The sequence below is a fragment of the Lactuca sativa genome, chromosome 5 (genome assembly GCF_002870075.4).
Source record: "Lactuca sativa cultivar Salinas chromosome 5, Lsat_Salinas_v11, whole genome shotgun sequence".
NCBI lineage: Eukaryota > Viridiplantae > Streptophyta > Magnoliopsida > Asterales > Asteraceae > Lactuca > Lactuca sativa.
Genome location: NC_056627.2, coordinates 304,254,451 through 304,268,298, shown reverse-complemented (window position 1 = coordinate 304,268,298; position 13,848 = coordinate 304,254,451). Strand labels below are relative to the sequence as shown.

At 34.0% G+C, this 13,848-nt stretch overlaps 2 protein-coding genes across 2 annotated transcripts; both read right to left on the bottom strand.

Annotated features, from left to right (window-relative positions):
• Window positions 1-3,542: 3,542 nt before the first annotated feature.
• On the bottom strand, window positions 3,543-4,758 carry LOC111888061 (profilin-1). Its single transcript, XM_023884170.3, has 4 exons — window positions 4,696-4,758; window positions 4,441-4,618; window positions 3,950-4,087; window positions 3,543-3,872 (listed from the first exon to the last, which is right to left on the bottom strand). The coding sequence occupies exons 2-4, from the start codon at window positions 4,567-4,569 to the stop codon at window positions 3,738-3,740; spliced, it is 402 nt and encodes a 133-aa protein (XP_023739938.1). The 5' UTR covers window positions 4,570-4,618; window positions 4,696-4,758; the 3' UTR covers window positions 3,543-3,737.
• A 3,309-nt stretch (window positions 4,759-8,067) lies between these two features.
• Window positions 8,068-11,584, bottom strand: LOC111888055 (derlin-1). Its single transcript, XM_023884165.3, has 7 exons — window positions 11,426-11,584; window positions 9,623-9,758; window positions 9,450-9,523; window positions 9,276-9,369; window positions 8,987-9,115; window positions 8,753-8,913; window positions 8,068-8,362 (listed from the first exon to the last, which is right to left on the bottom strand). Exons 1-7 carry the CDS (start codon window positions 11,440-11,442, stop codon window positions 8,251-8,253), a joined length of 723 nt encoding a protein of 240 aa, XP_023739933.1. The 5' UTR covers window positions 11,443-11,584; the 3' UTR covers window positions 8,068-8,250.
• Window positions 11,585-13,848: the final 2,264 nt, after the last annotated feature.

The following is a 13,848-nucleotide window of genomic DNA, read 5'->3' as shown; positions in this document are numbered from 1 at the left end:
TAAGTTTTCTGAAAAATGAAGATTTCCAATTCTATCACTTTTAGTAAACAAACCATTGGGGTGATTAACAAGGTTACAAGGAGATTCAATTTAGACACATCTATAGTATCATGGAGGAGTGACTAAGATGAAATTATATGTTGATTTGCACCTGAGTCAACAATCCTCTTTAATTTGATGGTTAACGGTAGAATTATAAGACCTAAAAAGAGGAATACCTGCCATATTTGCACCGGTAGGGGTATCATTAGTGAAAAAAGGCTTCTCATTTATGACACTCAAGAACTTATTGTATTGCTCACTTGTAAGATAATTAGCATCACCACTTCCAGTGGAATTAGTGATAACACTGGAAGAACCACTAAAAGAGACAAATGAAGAATTCATGGAAAAATACCTATTCTAATAGTTTTTGACTATTATTATTGAATTCACTTATTGGTTTGAAATATTTAGGATAATATATCAACTTATAACATTTTTCAGTAAGGTGTCCCTTAAGACCATAATGCTTAAAATGTAAATTTTGATTTTTACCTTTATTTGAATTAGAATTTTGATTTCTCCTATCATTGACCCTACTATTAAAAGCATAAGTCTGAGTTTTAGAGACACTAGATGAAGAAGAAAGAGATCCACTCTTCTGATGTGATTCGGACATTGATACAATAGAAAGAACAACGTTTACATTTGGGATAGGATCCATCAGAAGAATATGACTCTAAACATGATTAACATAATCATCAAGGCCACTCAAAAATTGCATCAATTTCATAAGTTTTGCATGATCATTATATCTGACAATAGCCTCACAAGTACATTCAGTCAAATTAGTAAGACCATCAAACTCTTTCCAAAGAGTATCTAATTCATTAAAGTATTCAGAAAGAGGACATCCATTTTAGCTAAAAGAGTTAATACGCTGATGAATGTTAAAGACAACAGACCCATTAACCTTATTATATGTTTCAAAAAGTTCATTCCAAATTTCTTGAGTAGACTCACAATAAGCATGACCAGAGTAAATTGACTCAGACAAAGAACCAAGAATCCAAGAACATACCACAACATTAGCATGTTCCCATTTTAGAGTTTTAAGTTCATTGGAATCCTTTTTAACAGTACCATCCACAAAGCCAAGTTTATTCCTAGCCTTAAGGCTTCTAGTCATAGAACTACGCCAAACACGGAAGTTTTCGATCCAAGTTAGTTTTAAATTTATAATAGTAGTTACAGTATTATCTGACGGATATATGTATAAAGGATCATTATAATTGCCACAGTCACCTTTAGTTCGACTATCAAATTCACCGGTTAGTGTTAGTCCAACCATTTTGCACACAAAAAAAAACAACATATAGCAGAAAAAGAAAGCAAGCCAAGCACGAAAAGTAAACACACAAGAAAACCATAGACAAATATCATCCTTATGTGTCCAGATGGTTACCACAGTATGTCGAGGCCCAAGACAAGAGTCACAGAGTGGAAAAAACAATAAATAAATAATTTAAACAATAACTGGTGTACTTAAGACAACCAATATCTCCCACATCTACACCTAAAGAAGGAATAGGGAACAAGAAACCCTGACTGGGTAGAGGAGCATAGTAGAAGACCGATCGACTCCCTTAATGTGTTCCCTACTAGATTTTATTGGTGATGAACTCCGACCTCTAGAGAGTTATTTTAGATTTTAAAGGGATTGGCCGATCAATAACAAATTACTTAACTCCACACCACGATCGAGGTCAGGAAACACAGATCCACAAAAGGAAAGCGTATCACCAAGTCTACAAAGATTAAACAAAACCTCGTAGTACCAAAATGTTTAAAAAAAAAAGATATCAATTCGATTTAGGGATAATAAACACTGAAAACCCTAGATCGAAACAAGAAACCTAGATGTTCACAGACGAAGTCAATGAACTAGATATTTCAACATGAAACCTCTAAGTTAACCGATCTATGAAGATTTACTAGGATCTAAACACAAACGAAGGAGATAAATAAGGATCTAACAAGGAAAAGAGAAAATGAAAATACCTTTCGAGTCAGACAAGTAATCATAACACCGTTGATAGTCGGAGAACACGATCAGAGCATTATCGCTCTGATACCATGTGAAAAAACTAAAGAAACGGATATTCCCAACATCAAGGTTTCTTATATCATTTAAGGATTAAGAAACAAAAGGTTTTCATGAACTTACAACATAAAACTCACTACACAAAACCTAATCTACTCTCAGAACAATGTAAAACCCTAATCTAGAGACCAAGAGAATGAGAGAACAACTCGTAGAAGAGTAAGATGAAGATGACTCGGATGAACAATCTATCACAGCTGCAAAGATTAAGTACACCAAGTCAACAACCCGACCCAAATAGAAAATATATGCGTGTTTTACAGCTCAACTTTATATTTAGTGTTCCGTAGTCCACAAGTTTCTCCATATTACAATATTCAACCTTCAAGACAAATATTTAACAAAGCAAGTACAAAATACATTTACCATTCTAACCCTGCAAAATAAATAAATAAATACAACAACCAAAACATATAAACATTAAGTTTAAATCAATTTGAACACGGATATTTTCAACACAAAATACTCTTATCCTTTGAACATGTTTTTTTTTTTGTTTACATGCAAAGCAACAAGGGTCAAACCCTGGTTTGAGCTCATATGAATGTATGGTTCAAGCTCATGTAAACTCCAAAAAGTTTTTGGGGTGGGAAAACCAATATCCATTAAAGGGTCATAGTTAGCCATCATTATCAAAGTAACAATCAACACACTACACATAAGAAGAACCTAATCTAAGCGGTATGTATATTTCCTAACATTAAAAGGCATATTTATCATTTGTTTTGCATGAATTTTCATTATTTTTATGATGATACCAAATTGCACAAAAGTTATTATATTTCATTTTTTTTCCATTTTGACACCTAAAATATGATGTCACCAAATAGTGACGCATCAACATGTCACATCATCAAAGAATGTCAATCGGGTGACTATGTACATTATCAATTTTGAAACAAATTGAAAAAATCAGCAACTTAATTGAAAAAAAAATACGCGGTAATGGCAAAATAGAATAAATGAAAACATGGTGACTTTTATGCAATTTATATTTTTTTCAGAAGGAATCTTATATTTTTTCGTTAGAACTATATGTTTCAATCCTTTAACCTAAAATGTTGTGTTTGCTAATTTTTTTTCCCAGTTTAACAAAGGTTTCAATGGCATGTAATTTTGTTGCAAAAAATTGGTTTTTTTGACATGTTTTCTTAATGGCGAACATCTCCAACTTCTCCATCATAGACACATCATAATACTATGTCAAAAAGCTTGGTGTTGCATGTAGTTTTAGACTCCGTAAAATAATATATAAGCATTATATGTAAATAACATTAATATGGAATGACATCAACATCTAACATTGCAAGAACACCTAGCATCACAAGCATATCTAGCATCAAAACCACATCCAAACACATATATTCATCCACTCCTAAACTACGTCTAAATAGCCTTCTTTTCCATATGGAGTAACATGTTATTCAACCTTTTCGAGTCATTGCAAAGATACACATACATAATAACATCACATCAAAACTCCAAAAAAAAATCATGTATCCCAATTTGTGAAAGAGAGTATAGAGTATAGACACAAAACATATACTGTATATATATAAGTACTTGAATAACAAGAAGACCTTTGTGGGCCCTACAAACCCTGGTCCAACAGATAATCACCCAACCTCTCAACAACCATGTTGCATTGACCAGGTGCAACTGGCTCATCATACAGCCCAAACACCATGGCTCGAGTTGTTTTCTTCACACATATCCCTCCAGCTCCCTATTAATGCATTGTACTTTGTGTGTAGGAAAGAAGAAATGAAAGTAAGATGCTACTAATGGAAAAAAGTATGTTACCTTTTTACCACGAATCACAGCTCCAGCCTCTCCTTGGATCACCATGTACTTGGCACCCGCTAGGAATAAACCAGTTGGGGCTAGATGACCTGCTTCATTGAATTCTTTGATGATAGCGTTGATCTCTTCGGATTTATACTGCATAGATTTAGGTAGTGAAGATTACAATGTGAAGTGATGAAATGATTTCTATAATCAGGGGAAAACAAGACAATTGAAGTTGAAAATACACAGATAATCCGATTATAGTAGCGATTAACTTTTGTATAATGCATTGAATTATTTTAAACAAATTACAATATAACACGATCAGATCATCTATAGTACATTCATCATGGAACATAACAAAGGAATTAATTACCAGATTCCTATGACGAATCAGATACAACATTAGTTGAAATCAGCGCCACAAAACGAATTTGTTGCAGAAAATCACGATGATGATTGTAAAACGAGCCCTAAAATGAGGAAATAAGTTTAGAGAGAGAGACCTGGGGGAAGGAAGTGCTCTTAGCCCAGACGGTGCCATCGGTGCCGAAGATGGCAGCGGAAGAGAGATGCTGACCACTGCCGTCGATGTCACACATCAAATGCTCATCAACGTAAGTTTGCCACGACATTTTGAGGCTGTTTTTGTGTGAGATTGATGTGATTGATTCGAATTTGCAACTGTAAATCGGTAGAAAATGTTAGAATTAAAATTGATTTTAGGGTTAATTTGAATAACGAGCGAGCGGTGTTCTCGCCTCTATTTAATCGCCTCCATTTCCACCCGCCTTTATTCAAGGACTTCCTTTGTTATTTTAAAATCAAATTACGAGTAAATTACATGAATGAATGGGCCTTATGGTCTGGGTTTGGGGTAATTTGCGCGTTTAGTCCCTAACTTATTTTTTTAACTCGGAAAGTCTCTACTGGTTGCTTTTGTTACGCATTTGGTTTTTACTATTTTTTTGTTACGCGATTGGTCTCTGTCTTACCTAAAAAGACTATTATTTAAATAGAAAAAAATTATGTGATAGGTAAGGTAAGGTGAGAGGGTTGGGGTTGGGGTTAGGGTGTGTTTATTTAAATATTTTAAAAAATCAAGTGAAAATTTTTTTTTTTAGATAAGACAGGGACCAAACGTGTAACAAAAACAAACAGTATGGATCTTCTGAGTTACAAAAATAATTTAGGAACCAAACACGCAAATTACCCTAAACCATAGGGACCATTCATGTAATTTACTCTCAAATTACGGATATACCCACCCATGTTTTCGTATATACAATAAAAAATAACGGAATTTTCAAATTAATACGAGCTAAATAATTGTTTTAGATTTAGAGTAAATTACATGAATGGTCCTTGTGGTTTTAAATAATTGTTTTAGATTCAAATTAGTCTGCGTGTGTGTTTTGTCGTCGTGTTATATTGTAAATAGTCCGGAATTTGAAGAACTAGAAACCGATTAAAAAGTGAAGGATGATACATAGTGGTGGATATAAAACGAAAACTAGCAGATACCATCAAAGTTCTAAATAACGTTAACGTGACTTAGCAGTAATATCAAGTTTCAAGCTTTTACTAGCCGTGACGAGCCATTTGTAAGGTGTAACTTAAGGTGATAGTTTATGTATGTGTGTGTGTGTGTGTGTATATATATATATATATATATATATATATATATATATATATATATATATATAACTTAAGACGATATTTTGTTAAAACGTAACATCAAATTCAAGTCATGAAGCCATGAAGAGCTTTTTAGAACCTTAAGTATCATTCTATATAAAAAAAAAAGATTAAAAAAATATGAAATATATAAAAATATGTATTTTTAGGATATCCGTTGTTTTTTTTTTTTTTTTTTTTTTTTTGAGAGGGGGGCAAATGAGTTATTTCTCAAAATTAAGAACCTAGTGGGCGTTTTTTAGTAAAATATGGGATGATATTGAGACTCACTTTCAAGTGGGCCCATGCTAGTGGATATGCCCTTGGTTATAGTTGTACCAAACGATAAGCATACAGGTCCTTCTCTTTCAATCCAATTCAAACTGGTCGTTGTATCAAAATGTTATATTAGGATGAGGGAAGGGACCAATTCATACTGATCGTTGTATCAAAACGTTATATTAGGATTAGAGAGTGGTAATACTTTTAGTATTTTGTTACTTTTGTTTTTTGAGTGTTATTTTATTTTTTTCCATTTAACAATCTTAGCATATTTCAGGGAGTGGTAACATTTTTAACATTTTATTTTATTTTGGTTTTTTTCTCTAATTTAATTAAATTATTTTATTTTAATACGCAAACATATTTTATGCACAAATATTAATCGAATTTTTTTTAAACCACCAACAATTAATATAATATAAATCAATTACATGAAAATAAGTATAATATTTAAATGTCAGGTCCTTTTGGTTATTTTAAATCAATGCTTGATGCTTAGGACCAAATTTGTAGGGAATTATCAAACGAGGGATAAAACAAATTAATTGAAATCAAACTTTTGAGAATGAAACTATATGTGTAAACATATTTATAGTGAGGGTAGGAATCATTTATTTGGAAATGAAGTTTTGAAATGGGAATGGGTTGCTGATTAAAAAGACGGGAAAATACCGGCAATAGTAAAAAAAATAGGGGGTATTTTCAAAATTTAGACATGAAAATAGACATTTCCGAATATAAACATGTATTTCGCGGATGTAGCTCAGCGGAATCTACTGTAGCTCCGCGGAACGGCAAAATCTAAGTTAGTGTATTAAAAAAAATCAAGATCCATTCCGCGGAGCTATAGTGGATTCCGCGGAGCTTAGCGGAGGTAGCTCCGAGGAAAGGATCTTTAGTTTTTTTTATTCAAATCGATTCTTCGGGGTTTATATTCATTCCCCAACTAATTATTTTCAAGTAAAGATTATGATAAGTATGAATTTTTCTTGTTTGAAATGAATGTGAGGTGGAAAAAAATTGGTCTTTTAATTAGAGATCATTACATAAAAGAATCATTGGAGAAGGTTTTTTTTTCCTAAAGATCCATTCGTCGGAGCTACCTCCGCGGAATCCACTGTAGCTCTGCGGAATGGATCTTAAGTTTTTTTTTTTTTTTAATTTCCATATTTATTTACGATTTTGCCATTATGCGGAGCTACAGTGGATTCCGTGGAGCTACCTCCGCGGAATCCATGTCTATACCCGGAAATTCAATTTTTTGTGTCTATATTTTGAAATTCAACCTCAAATAATGTCTATACCCATTATTTTCCTTAAAAAGACATACACTTGAAAATTGAAAACCAATGAGATGCAGACACTTCTTTCTCTCTCCACTCAGCAACGTTAGTTTGTTTCTCTTTCTTCTCGTCACGTACATAGCGAATGAATCCTAGCGACCTCCCTAGCGAATGCTAGGGGGTGGTGTGTGGTACCTTTAGCAACTTTAACGAGTGTGGGTAACGACCCCCACTCCGTCTGATAACTAATTTCTTGAAATGAAAGTAGAACCGACAACTGAATGGAACATAGTCCATCGCATCCTGTTAGTGACCGGGTTTTCCACTTTTCTGGCTTTTCCAAAGTGGTTAAGTTTTGCATATCCATGTATATGTTAGAGATGGTAAGATGATTAGTATGTGGTAGGTAAGTCATATAACTATTTAATAAAGGTTTGAAAAAAAATAAGTAAATTTTTTGTAAGTTTGGATTTAGCTACAAACTTTTTTTTTAAAATTACAGAAAAACTAATGTATAGAATACAATTGCAAAATCTATATTAGTTCAATCATAATAATCTAATTTTCGAACGATTAATGAGATTGTTTATATATTGCCATATGGGTACATATTAAGCAAACTTTGGACCGATTTGACATGTTTCATTCATGCTTAGAAAAATTAATTTACCACTACACCTATTAGTAGATATGAAAATAGTTGGCAAGTCAAAACAAGTTATAATAAAACGGGAGAACTTTAGTTCATTCTAAAGTGATGGTTTTATTTTGAACCCGCAACCAAGATTTGACATGTTTCATTCAAAAGTTTAGTTCAATCAAAAGTGATGGTTTTATTTTGTAGACCACGTGTAAGTTTTTAAAAACCACCGTGATATTTAACTCAAAATCTGCAACAAAAATGCAAAATGTATAAATCCATATTTTCTTAGTCATCCTCTAAAAGATTTATCAATTGGCTCATTAAGATAACCCAAGATGGCGAAATTAACTACTTTTTCTTACTGCAATCTAACATCCAAACATGTTCAGATAAATTGTTTTCAATATCAAAAAAAAAAAAAAAACAAAAAATCAGCCACCAACACGATAAGATCTTCCCCTAAAGGCACCACCAGTATTTCCAGCAGGCTGCGTTTGGGTATACACCGGAGCTCCAATCTTGTACTTTGCAACCATTTTACGTCTTTATCAAGTAACAAGTCAAGAAATTTCAAAAAAAAAAAGTATTCTTTTCAATAGGACAAAATGTTGCAATCTTCATCGCAATTTTTTAATTAGAAAAATGAGGGCATTCACGTCTTTTTGTACAGAAGAGATATAGAGCTAGAAAGCTAGTCTCTGTCCCACCTTTTTGGGTGGCACAAAAGCTGCAAATTTTGTCCCACTCAATCCTAGTCCAATACAGGTCAAACGCAGTATGTGAGTAGAACAAAAAAAAAAGATGCAACCACCAATCTTGGGCTAGTCTTTTTATGTGGGACAAAAGTTTCATTTTTTTATCTCATTGACATCAGTATCAAGACCAAACACAAACACAGTACAACCTAATCTGTCAGACAAGCAAAAAGGATACAACCACATTGGTGTCCGCAAAATGTTTCTTCCACTGGCCAAAGGATGAAGGACCGTCAAGAAGTAATATAGATGACCGGCTAAGATACCACATAGATCAGGGGCAATAGGTGAACCAAATATAACATCTAAAGCAAGCATCGCCCATGGCAAATAGAATGCCTGAAAGTTAACCAAACAATTCATAAGGGTAAATTTGTCAAACACAATAAAGGTCAATAGAAGGAAGTGGTACCTTAAGTTGTACAAGCCCATAGATGTTTATATTGGCATTTGGAAATTCTCGGCTCCACACATAAAGAAGCATAAATACCAAAGATACCCCCAAAAAGTATGACTCAAAGAAAGGAATGGCGGCTAGTACCTAGTCATCCAAATAGCAATGTACTTTCATTGATTTGTTTTCCATTTCTTTCTATTACATCTACCAAATTATATCAATTTTTTCAAAGTACAATAAAAAAAAAAGTGAAATATTTTGAAGAGTTGTTTTATGAATTATAAATTATAATAGAGCATCTCACCAAAAGTGTTGAAGATCCAAATATCATCATCCACAAAAAGTCTGCTGTGCGTCTATTAAATGGTCCATTCTCTAGTTGAACTCCATATCTTAATCTGACAAAATTTATAAAGAAATAAAAATTAAAGAAGGTTCATATATAAAATATATGCTAAAAGGTCTTATATATACTTACATCATTAACAAGCGGATTCCAAAATTTATAGAGAAAGGGCCAAGAAAGATGAAATTTGTAAGAAGCCTCCACACCTAAAAGATAAAGGTAGATCATTTAAGGTGGCTTTTTGGATATATAAGATCAAGTGTAATTATTTAAGATGAAGAATTTTGGATGATTATAATGCATACCTGAAGGCGAAAGAAGACTTGTTCATAGATCAATGCGATATAATAAATTGGTAATAGCTTTAATGTAGCTAGTGTTGTAGTCACCAAACACAAGGTACCATAAGCCTTGCTTATAGGTGGGAGTGAATTATAGAATCTGTATAGAGAAGAAAATAACTAAAAAATCAAAATGATTTTAAAAAGTTATTGCAAAACATAAAAGATGCAATTCCAACGCCAAAAATTGGTAATTCACACCATAAAAATTGATGTTCCTTAACCTATGGAAAGAATCCATCTTTGAATTTCCCCAAGTCAAATCTAGTTGTTTTTTGGGTCAAAACAATCACACATCAATTTGGAAAAATTCATGACATAGTTAGCAATTTACTTGATTTTATTCTAGAAGTAATCTGTAATTTCATCTCCAGCTTCTCTCATGTGTCATGATCATAACAAAATTGGACACTTAAGCCTTAGCTATAGTTGGAAATGTTAAGCATATCTGATGTGGTACTTTATCCAAATCTACTCTACAATATTTGAATATAATACATTTTGTTTATTGCCAGGTGGATTTGTAGGGAAAAAAAAAAGTTTTATTACATTGTTTTAATGATAAAAAAGGTGATGATATCCACAAACATCCAATGCTGCTAGGAATCATCCAATAAGAATAGACTGTAAACAATGTATACTTCTCATTTTCTTGTGCCATATTTATAAGCTTTAACTATTGTTATTGGGTTACAGACTTATATATTTCTTGTGCAAGTAATAGTTAAAGGAGAGAAAAACCTAACAGCTCTTAAATAATCCAATAAAATTGTTTCTTTTGTATTTATTTGAATACTTAATCTTGATAGACATATCAATTGCAACATTAACTTTGCTAATCTATATATCTGGAAGTATTTTTTCATTAAATGACAGGCTTTGGTCTTAGCTATAACCCATTCTTTTCAAGGATTCATCCCTCACCTCTCCACCACAACAATTCAAATAACGAGTGTTGATACCTAATGTGTGACTGTGTGTAGATCAGGAAGTTCTAGTAAAATCTGGAAACCCAATATTTTATTTAAAAAAAAAAAAAAAAAAAAAAAAAAAAAAAAAAAAAAAAAAGGCAACTTAGAAAGCATAGCTGCATAAACTGAACATATCTTCCTAATTGGTGCCTCTTTGTTGAATTAACTTCATAAGTAGATAAAAAAAATGTAAGATTGGAGCGCAATTAAACAATCCTCATGTTCTTCCCCTTTGCTACATGCCAATCAGGCCAATTCTGATCCTTTCAAGCCCTAGCTGAGCATACCTAACAATAACAGTAAAACCTAGGCCAAAATTCCATAGACTAATATATGAAATTTTAACAGCAATTAGCCATATAACTTAAACATAACAATGATTAACAGCATGTCATTACTCAAGTTCCAACTCACATACTAAATCATTGAAATTACAGATCAAATATCTGAACAACAAGCAATTAAAATCGGATAAACCTACAAAATAAAAAAAAAAAAGATCACGCTCTAAATGAGCAAACAAAGTAAAATAAATCGGCTAACAAACTCAAATTAGCATGAATTTCGCACATAAGCGCCCCCAACAACTATCTAATTGGCAGTGTAACCTACATAGCAACTATTTGATCACAAAATCAAATAGACAGCACGCAGACATAATTCGGATCGCTATAGCAAGTGGTTAAGCCTCATTTGAATCGTTGCACAATTTAAATAAGCTAACACTACAAATCAACGAAGATCAAGCAATAGCATAGCACGCGAACGATCGTAAGTGAAAATTTGAGAAAATTACTCTGCTGGAGATGACATTGGAGCAGAAACGACGCAGCGACGGATTATTTCTTGATGAGAAAGAAAGAGACGACTATTGATGCGAGTTTATGAATAACTTCCCATCGGAAGCCGGAAGATAGACAATTTCGTAATCTGGAAGCTTCGCCATGGTATTCGACCCGTTTTCAGTTCGGGTGGTTTCTTATAATCGACTTCTTGACTTAATAACCAAAATAACTCATTTTAATAAAGGAAATCCAGTAATCCAACCATTATAAACCATCTTTTAACAAAAATGATCAATTTTTTTATTTATTTATTTTTTTTTTTGTAAAGTAACCACATTGTTCCGGAGAGGTCTCCGGAATTCCGGAGTACGATTCCGGACCATGATTCCGGAATACATTTGACTTTTTTTTTCTTTACATGTAAGTATTGTTTTCATAAAATGTAATACATCATTTCGGAATACATTTGTAATACATGGTTCCAGAGTATGATGTATAAGTTTTGTTTTCATAAAATGTTTAACTTTTGGTTTTATAAAACATAAAATGCAATTAAAACGAACAAGCAACTAATAAATACATAAACTAAATAAAGGATGTGTGTAGGTCATATTATAAATACGATATTCAAATTATTTTTGTCATTATATCCCAAAATATTTCCGCTAGTCATTTTCTATAACCCATAGCCCATGGACCGGTGGTTTTACCCTTTATAGAAATCGATTTTCCCGATGATCAACGCCTCCAGGAACCAACACAAAAATACCTCACAGTCCCCTCTGTTGACAATATGTTGTGCGTCTAGGGCCTTTTCGAGGGTCATCTTGAAGCTCTCGGGTAGGATTGAATCAGTTAGTTCGGTACCCCAATAGTTGACTCTCACTAACAGTTTGTGTATGCATACTTTCATACCTATAAACCAACCCTCATTTTTCGAACAGTAGCCGCCCATCCAATGACTATCGTATATAGTCATTTGGAATGTCTTCAAATCTAATGTAACATCCCAAGTTCAGAAGCAAGAAGTTGAAAGGTGCTATATGAAAATAAAGGAAGGGACTCGGCGAGTAGGTCTCTTGGCTCGCCGAGTCGAAGCGAGTGTCGGGCACGTGATTAAGTGGCCTGACTCGCCGAGTCGGTGGCTGGACTCGACGAGTCGGTGCTAGATGAGGAAAAGACCTAATCTTCGGGTTTGCACCCTATTTAAAGGACTTAATGTCCTCCCCTCAACCCCCTTAGCCCCCTTTGAGATCCAGAAACCCTAATTTCATTTGTGAGAAGCCTTGGAAGCAAATTGGTGTGATTTGTGAAGGGATCTTGAAGATCAAGAAGCTTGGATCAAGGAGACTTGAAGAGATCCGGATTATACTTCAATGGGAGGTCATTTTGGAGGTAAGGAATCGTTATCCTTGGCCTTCTCCTTTCTAGTTCCATTTTCATGGAGTTGTAGGGTTTGGTTGGAGAAATATTGATGAGATCTTGGTGCATGAGTTAGATCTGGAGTTGAAACTCCAGATTTGAGTTCTATGTGGATCATTGATGCAAAAAGCCTTTCTGGTTGTTATGCAAAAGCCATTCCCCATGAGTTAAGTTCCTTTCTAGCTTGGTTTTTGGAGTAATGGGGCATGAAGCACGTAAAGGTAGCAACTTTATGTTGCTAATGGACTCTAGAGACCCAGATCTATTGTTTGGAGCAAAGGAGTAGCTCTGAATCTCTCGATTTTGGACATGCACGTATGAACTCGACGAGTCTGGGAGATGACTCGGCGAGTTGGTCTAGGGTTTTAGGCTTGAGTCGCGTAGTAACTCGGCGAGTCACATAGGTGACTTGGCGAGTCCTATGATGATGAGCTTGGACTCGGCGAGTTGAAGAACAACTCGGTGAGTTTGATGAAGATTGTCGTGGAGTCTGCGAGTCTATTCTTGGACTCAGCGAGTCACAAGCAGACATGGGGTGACTCAACGAGTAGAGTCAATCAGAAGTTTGACTTTGACTGAGGACTTTGACTTTGACCTTCAGAGGTATTATGGTAATTTGGATATATATGCCAATGGTTATTGATGGATATAGGTGTTGTAGTTTGAGGCAGTGCTTCAGGATTGTGCTCTCGTGATTCGGTTCAGCAGTTGGAAGGTGAGTTATCCTCACTATATCAATAGGGTCTAAGGCACCAAGGCCGACCCTTTTAGTTGTTATCATGGTTACAGTATGCTACATGTGGTTATGATATGTTAGATCGGTATCCGGATAGATAGTATGTTGTCATGCTCTTATGATCTGTTAGGATTGGTATATTAGTGACTCGGTTAGGTCGGTGTTTTGGTTATGAGAGATTACTATGATCGATGATCTGTGAGATAGTTATATCTGATATCTGTACGTGTACTGTTTGATGTGCTTATTGATCTGTTTAGATCGGCGTCCTGGTAA

Excerpts from the sequence above, each read along its gene's own strand:
- LOC111888061 (XM_023884170.3), bottom strand. The coding sequence starts at position 4,569 with ATGTCGTGGCAAACTTACGTTGATGAGCATTTGATGTGTGACATCGAC. Across the intron at positions 4,088-4,440 it reads AGAGCACTTCCTTCCCCCAG|TATAAATCCGAAGAGATCAA; the intron begins GTCTCTCTCTCT and ends AAATCTATGCAG. Across the intron at positions 3,873-3,949 it reads CTGTGATTCGTGGTAAAAAG|GGAGCTGGAGGGATATGTGT; the intron begins GTAACATACTTT and ends ATGCATTAATAG.
- LOC111888055 (XM_023884165.3), bottom strand. Across the intron at positions 9,524-9,622 it reads AAGTCTTCTTTCGCCTTCAG|GTGTGGAGGCTTCTTACAAA; the intron begins GTATGCATTATA and ends TTTATCTTTTAG. Across the intron at positions 9,370-9,449 it reads GGAATCCGCTTGTTAATGAT|ATTAAGATATGGAGTTCAAC; the intron begins GTAAGTATATAT and ends AAATTTTGTCAG.